This window comes from Merops nubicus, unplaced genomic scaffold, assembly GCF_000691845.1.
Source record: "Merops nubicus isolate BGI_N331 unplaced genomic scaffold, ASM69184v1 scaffold24200, whole genome shotgun sequence".
Taxonomy (NCBI): Eukaryota; Metazoa; Chordata; class Aves; order Coraciiformes; family Meropidae; genus Merops; species Merops nubicus.
Window position 1 is genome coordinate 1 of NW_008585192.1, and position 7,414 is coordinate 7,414.

General features: G+C 40.8%; 1 protein-coding gene across 1 annotated transcript in view; it reads right to left on the reverse strand.

The window, feature by feature from the left end:
- Window positions 1-1,878: 1,878 nt before the first annotated feature.
- LOC103779246 (importin-8-like) overlaps window positions 1,879-7,414 on the reverse strand; it is a 12,150-nt gene continuing 6,614 nt past the window's right edge. The window contains exons 2-5 of the mRNA XM_008946872.1: window positions 6,733-6,938; window positions 4,025-4,246; window positions 3,240-3,356; window positions 1,879-2,594 (exon numbers count right to left, since the gene is read on the reverse strand). Of these exons, the coding sequence (XP_008945120.1) occupies window positions 2,497-2,594; window positions 3,240-3,356; window positions 4,025-4,246; window positions 6,733-6,938 (643 nt within the window). The 3' untranslated portion in view covers window positions 1,879-2,496. The remainder of the gene's footprint in view (window positions 2,595-3,239; window positions 3,357-4,024; window positions 4,247-6,732; window positions 6,939-7,414) is intronic.

Sequence of the window (7,414 nt, forward strand, 5' to 3'; positions counted from 1 at the left end):
TTTACACGGAACCAGGACACCTGGGAAGGGAAGAGCATTTAACCTTTTTACATGCCATCCCCTCAGTCACCTCTGACCCTCACTACAAAACAGACAACAAAGATTCCCAACTCCACGCTGCTGATTCAATGTCTTGTAAGAAACATCTGGATGAAATTTGCTTGGCAGTTGATTTGAAAAGTGTACAAGAAGCAGAACTAGGGAGCAGCCAACATAGTTCATCAGACTGACACAAGGATGATGCTATGCAAAACCAGATTTTTTCCCTTGAATACATTAACTCCTAAATATTAGCTTGTGTTGGTGCAAGCAGCCTCATTAGCAGAAGAAAAATAAACCCGTCAATCTGCTCTGCATGCCAGTGTAGAGAAGCCAAATGGGCTTTGAAAGAAACCAAACTTGACAATCACACTCTTAAAAAGAAAACATTAAAGGGCTTAATCAGTTTACCTGCCTAATACTTCATTTATTAGGTAAGAGAGAAGTAATCCATGCCCTTAACTTCAAAAAACCTTTCCTTTAATTCATGAAGGATTTCAAAACTTCTGTGGTTTCTGAGAACTTCACCAACAAACTGGATGTAATGGCTTCCTACCATCTCAGTCAATACACCTACAGACCTATGTTTTCATGGCCTGAAGTTCAAAACAGAGGATGTCCTAGCCCTCTGCTGCTTGAGCTGCAGCTCAATATATTGTTCCCTTTTGGAAACACAGACCCTGGAGTTCTCATAGTTTTCCACAACAGACCTAAACGTGAGAAATATCCAGAATTGCTATTAAGTGACTAGCAGCAGTGAAAAATCTTCATGAACCAGGCCAGCTTTACTCCTCGGATGCTGATGAGGCCAGGGGGTGAGGAGGAAGCAAAAGCAGCATCAGCTGCAAACAGCAGCACCAGTCGGACAAAAAGCAAAGCAGTGGGGAACCTTCTGCCCCACAGCTGCCAGACTGACAAAAGCCCAGGGGATGGGGCAAAGAACAGGCAGAGACATGTTGGTCTTTTCCAGAAACCAAGGCATAGAGTGATTCAGACTGCATCAGATCAAAAACTGAAAGCTTCAGCACAGTGCAGGGCCAGCAATCTGTAACTCACTACAGCCACTGAAAATCTGATGGGGTATGGGAAGGGCTTCAACTTTTCAGTAGGGGCACTACTCCAAAGAAATACATGTTAAGTATGTGCTTAAAGTTGCTTGGTAAATATTTTTAAGTCATAAAGAAAGTAACACATAGAGACAAAATCTGGTCTAAAAATTTTATCTCCAATCCAAACTTCACATTCTAAAGCACCCCTGCTTATTTTGGCTACACCACTGTGATGGCAAATAGACCTAAAGGAGAGGCACCTATTCAAATTAGTACTGCTACCAGTTTCTCACTAAATAAGCATATTCACAAACATTTTGTTATATGTGTTTCAATTTATGAGAAACCAGTCTTTGAAATTTAGAAGAAAATCTGGCAGATAATGAAATTTCAGCATGGGATGAGAATAGTCAAATGGAATGCAGACCAGAAATTCAGTCACAGAAGTGTAAAGTAAGAAGAAATAAATCTGGAGCTGTTTTTTCTTCTATCAAGGCAAATAAAGTATTGTAAAGATTTTGTACCACATTATTCAGGACTATCACTGGAATGGTAATGAATGAATAAAAACACAAAAGAGGTTTATAGAATTGCAAGTAAAATCCAATATTCATCAAAAATTATGGGAATAAAATGTTGTCATGTAGAATATCTACAGGTGAGGGCCACATCATTTGTCCAGGAAGGAGGTAACATCAATGAAGATTTAGGGTAGCCACCTGCCACACATGCCATCATAACACAAGTGAGTTGATTTCATGGCTAAGAGAAATAATTTAAGACTACTGCATCAAGGGAAAATCTGCAATTTTGTTGAGACCCCTTGATGTAACCAGTGTATGCTTGGCAATCCCAACAAACATCTCCCTCTACACATTTGGTCTGCAGCAAACAGGAAAGGTGGGATATTCCAAATCCAGCAATGTGTATGCAAACAATGAACAATTAAACCAAGTACTAAGAAGCAGGTGACCGGAAAACATGGAACCAAGGCTTACAGTGTATCAAGAAATGTCCTTACACTTAAAAAATTATAATGCACTCCAAAATCCATTTGTTCAGGCAATCCATGTACAACAGAAGGCACTGTTATCCATATGAATCTATCAATTCTGCACAGCAAAAACCTGAGAAGTGCAACTCAGTTAGATGCAGCCTGGCCCCTCCCAGTCTGTCAGGTTTCTTGAGGACAAACATCTCCTTTCAGTCCATCAAATTACAAAAACACCACAAGAATTTGTACATTACAGTAGCTGGTAGAAAGAACATTCTGGTGGGGGAACCACACTGCTATTTTCCAGAAAACCTTCAGCAGCATCAAATTACCTTCCCCTATCACTCAGAAGTCACATTGATCTCAAGAAAATGTAATGGTAAGACCTTCGCATTGACCTTTGCAGCTGATCCTTCAGTTGCCACCAGGAGTACCTCCAGCAAAGTTAAATGGTGTGATCAGTCCTTTGTTGTCAAATGTGTAGCCACTTTGTTGTTCTATTGTCTTAGTCTCTAGAATTCAAAGAAGGGAAAGGACATGAAAAATAGTCTATAGAGAACACTTTTGCCACAGACAATACAGCTCAGCTAAGAATGCAAAGTTGTGGAAAAAACTCAGCTGAGTCAAGATTTCATTCCCTAAAGGCAGGGACAGTAAAAAGTTACACTCAGACTTTCTCTAAATGCATAAACCTAAATACCTCTAAAACAGAACTGAAAAATTAATCCTCTACAGAATCACTCTGTTATGCTATTCTGTGTGCTGTGACTAAACCTGAATTTGTTTTCCATGTTGCAAGCTTTCCAATCATCTAAAACTGACACTAACTGTGAAAGCAATGTTAGTGGTTAAAAAGTTACAAAGTTGTTAAACACACAATAATCAATAGTAATCTTCATCAAGTGTCTGGCTGAGCTAGATATTACCATAAATTTGCCCATCATTTCAAATGTCAGATCAGTAAGGGAATTAGAAGCAACAGTAACCTCTCTCAGTAACACACACTTACAGGCAAGGGATAACAGAAGCACAATATCCCACTAACCTTTCTCAGGAAAAGTTGATTAGCAGAGAGATGTATTCTCTCTGTTGTTACAGATTAGATGCAGCTCCAACACCCCTGCAACAGATCAGAGGGCCACAGAGAAGTGCCTCACCTGCAGCACTTCGCCGGTGTTCTGCTAATGTGTAAATGTCCTGCAGCTGTTTCTTCTGATCTTCACTCAAAGGTGCTGTGAGCAAGTGGTACCAGGTGGCGTCTCGGCTCTGCACCGCTGTCGCAACAGCAGGGGATGGAAAAGGATTATCTGGCTACATTCCAAGTTAATTTCAGACAAACATAATGAAACATACAGAATTCCTGGTGGATTCTAAAATAGAATTTGCACTGCAAAACCGTGGTCTGGTATTCCTGTCTTTTTATCACAGAATCCCCACTGTAATAGAGGCAGTCCATTTTGGGGAACTTAATGAAATCCCCTGCTTACTGAAACTAAGTTAACCCCATGGCCATTATTCATGAAGTTAATCTTCTAATTAAAAACTCTTATGAAAACTAAAAGCAACAGGATTAGTCAAACAGGAAAAGGAGAAAATAATTTCTCCGTTATGATTTTAACATCTAGAAAGTAACAATTATTTCTATCTATAGGAGTCCCTCTAGTGACTGAGTCCCACTTATTTAGGCTGCAATTGAAAAGTTCTGAAAGCGAACATGAAGAGAATTAATCTGTGACTGTAGTTGCTACCATTTGGTTTTTTGCAGTACTTGCAAGCCAAAAATATCTTAGGACTAACATTAGAAAGCAAAATCAGATTTTCCAGTTAAAATAATCTAAATTATTACTCATAACAAAGAAAAGGGTTTTTCCCAGTGATGATCATAAACATCTCCACACTACTGCACCGTGTTGTATCATTCTGCCAACTAGCAACCACATACCTAAAAGTGCTTGTGTAAAAAACTGGTATTCATCAACACCATTTTCAAGGTCAAGAGGTGTGCTGAACCCCTCAAGAGCAGTCTCTTCCAATGCATCCTCATCCCAGTCATCGTCATCATCATCTTCATCCTCTTCCTCTCCACCACCTCCTCCTCCACCATGGTTCTCTTGCATCACCTGGCTTACTTCATTTGTCTCCTCCTCATCACTTGGTATCTCTTCTGCAAAAGCATTGATGTATTTTGTAAGAGTTTAGAAAAATCACAGAATCATAGAATGTTTGGGTTGAAAGGGACCTCCAAAGGTCATCTAGTCCAACCCCCCTGCAATAAGCAGGGACATCTCAAACTAGGTCAAGCTGCTCAGAGCCTCATCAAGCTTGACCTTGAATGTCTCCAGGGATGAGGCTTCCACCATCTGTCTTGGCAACCTATTCCAGGGATCTATCACCCTCACATTGAAGAAATTTTTTCCTAATGTCTAACCTAAATCTCCCCTTTTCTAGCTTAAAGCCACTACCCATCGTCCTGTCACTACAAACCCTTGTGAATAGTCCCTCCCCTGCTTTCTTGTAGGCCCCTCTAAGGTGTTGGAAGGTCACTATAAGGTCCCCCTGGAGCCTCCTCTTCTCCAGGCAGAACAACCCCAACTCCCTCAGCCTGTCCTCACAGGAGAGGTGCTCTGGCCCTCTAATCATCTTTGTGACTCTCCTCTGGACACACTCCAACAGGTCCACGTCCTTCTTGTGCTGGGGGCTCCAGAGCTGGACACAGCACTCCAGGTGAGGTCTCACCAGGGCAGAGCAGAGGGGCAGGATCACCTCTCTCCATCTGCTGGCCACACTTCTTTTGATGCAACCCAGGATTTGATTTGTCTTCTGGGCTGCTGCTGCTCATTGATGGCTCATGCCCAGCTTCTCATTTATTAGTACCCCCAAGTCTTTTTCCAGTGGACTGCTCTCTGCCATGTCCTCTCCCAGCCTATATTGATAATGCTGGTTGCCTCGGCCCAGGTGCAGGACCCTGCACTTGGCCTATGTTGAGCCTCATGATGTTCACCTGAGCCCACCTCTCCAGCCTGTCCAAGTCCCTCTGGATGGCTTCCCGTCCCTCTGGCATCTCAACTGCACCACCCAGCTCAGTATCATCAGCAAACTTGCTGAGGGTGCACTCGATGCCACTCTCTATGTCACTGATGAAGATACTAAACAACACTGGTCCACTGGTCTCAGTACAGAACCTTGAGGGACACCACTTGTCACATTTTCCCATCTAGAATCTAAGAAAACAATGATTTATGAATGCAGAACAATTAATAAAACCAGGTTTTAGCTGGAAAGGGGATCACTCTGTTAACACCTTTCCCCCAAAATCTTAGAACTGGAAAAAGGAAGCTGTCAAATTGTTTCCTACATTCAAGACAAGCTAAAGTTTTGTTTCTAAGCATACCTGGAGAATGTGAAACTGCCATTGTCTTTCGCCTTTCAGTTATGCAGTCATTGGACAATTACAGGATCACAAAATTTTGAGGAAACGTGTCTTTGACTAAGCAACCCATCACTGCACTTTTTAAATGATGAAGAAATTGAGACTTGGATGGACTTCAGAAATTGATGCAAGGAGAAAACCAGATGTAGACCAAATGCCTGCCTGCTATTCCTCAGTGCTCCTTTAACTGAACAAACCCAAACCAGCCTCCTCAGCTTAGTTCTACCTTCCCTTCTGCTTATGAAACAACTATTACATCCTGAATTAAATGCAACTCCAGTATGCAATTCTAAACACTCCTATTTCTTACTTGATGAAAAATATTTCTGACTTATAATCGAGATTAAAAAAAAAATCCCTTTCCAATTCCAAACCTTCAGCTCTTCCTAACAGTTTAGAAAGAATAAAAATTACTATATCTGCAAGAAGCAGGGAATGAATCACAAGACAGAGAACTGAAAATTACTGTGCTGTTTCTGTACTGTACTCCTATGCATTGAGAAGAATTCTGTAACTCCATTACAGAACAATCCCATGTGAAATTTTAGTGGATTACATAATCTGTTTGCATCCAATCTAATTTTCAGACCTCAAACCAGATATCTATCTCCTGTTCCAAGTCAAATACAGCCACACATAAATGCCTGCAATGCTGTGTAAAATTCACTTCCCAGAATTCCCTCCACAAGATATTCTTTGATGTTTTTTGTCTTCTGGAAGACAAAGGTCTGTCCGCTCCAGGAACCTCAGCTGTTTCAAACCTCACTTTGCAAATCACGTTTCATTTGGACAGAGAAGACTTGCTAGGTTTTCCTTCTATGTTCAGCCTAACAGGTCTTTCAGATAGTTGGGTACCAGGAACAGCTTCTTTCCAGGAATCAAGAATGGAACTGGCAAACCGACCTTCCAAAAAGTCCTGGAAAATTCATGCTGCATACATGAGAAGTTGGAGCACATTCACAACCCAGAAGACTGGACTTGCAAGCTTAATTGTTACTCTTAAACCAACACTATGCTTCCACAAAGTGATAGCTGTTATACACTGAAATGTTTTGATCACACCTTGGGAGGACAAATCAATTCCTAAGATGATCTTTCAAGCACCCAATAAGCCGAGCTATTTTCAGCAGACTAATGAGCCTTAAAAATGAACTGCAATTTCTTACCCCCTTTAAATTAAATCCAGACAAAATCCACAATGTGAAAAGGGGAGATTTTACCATTATCTTCTGCAACGTGTTTTTCATCTTTAGCATGATCCTCATGTTCTGTGAGTTCTCGTGAGGCGCAAACTTGTTTTAAGCCGAGGAAGAGGAGGAGGATTGAAGGGACAATCTGAGCAGCCACAGCATCCACTGCAGGCGGTCGGTTCTGCAGCTCCATTAGGATGCTTAGTCCTATTATACACATCTTTCTGTCATGGAGTCTGAAACAACACACACTTGTTAGACAAAAAAAAATTTCACTGCAAGGATATGTAAAGAGCATTAAAGTCCCGGACTTGACATGACATGCCTTGACATGGCAGAAGACAATGTCACACAGACTATGTGAGACTATGTTCCAAGGGTATGTTCGAAGCTCCTAAACACATTATTTCCTTTGCTCCAAATGCAAGTTCCCCACTGGAAAGTACTTGTCCAGTGACAACAAAATAGCTTTCAAACACTGGTCAAATTCTTGGAACAACTGTTTCTGATTACCAAATGCAAAGTCTGTAATGCTAAATAAATAATATTTAACAGTTATGTAGAATATCTTCTCTTTAATAAAGCATTTGATACAGATTATCATCATTAAATAATATGGAAAATTAATTTGCCTTGCCTTTGATTGCAGTACTGTTGCAGGGATTGAAATTAGCAAAAAGAGTATTAGTTAAGAGTAGTGATAAGCAGGAAT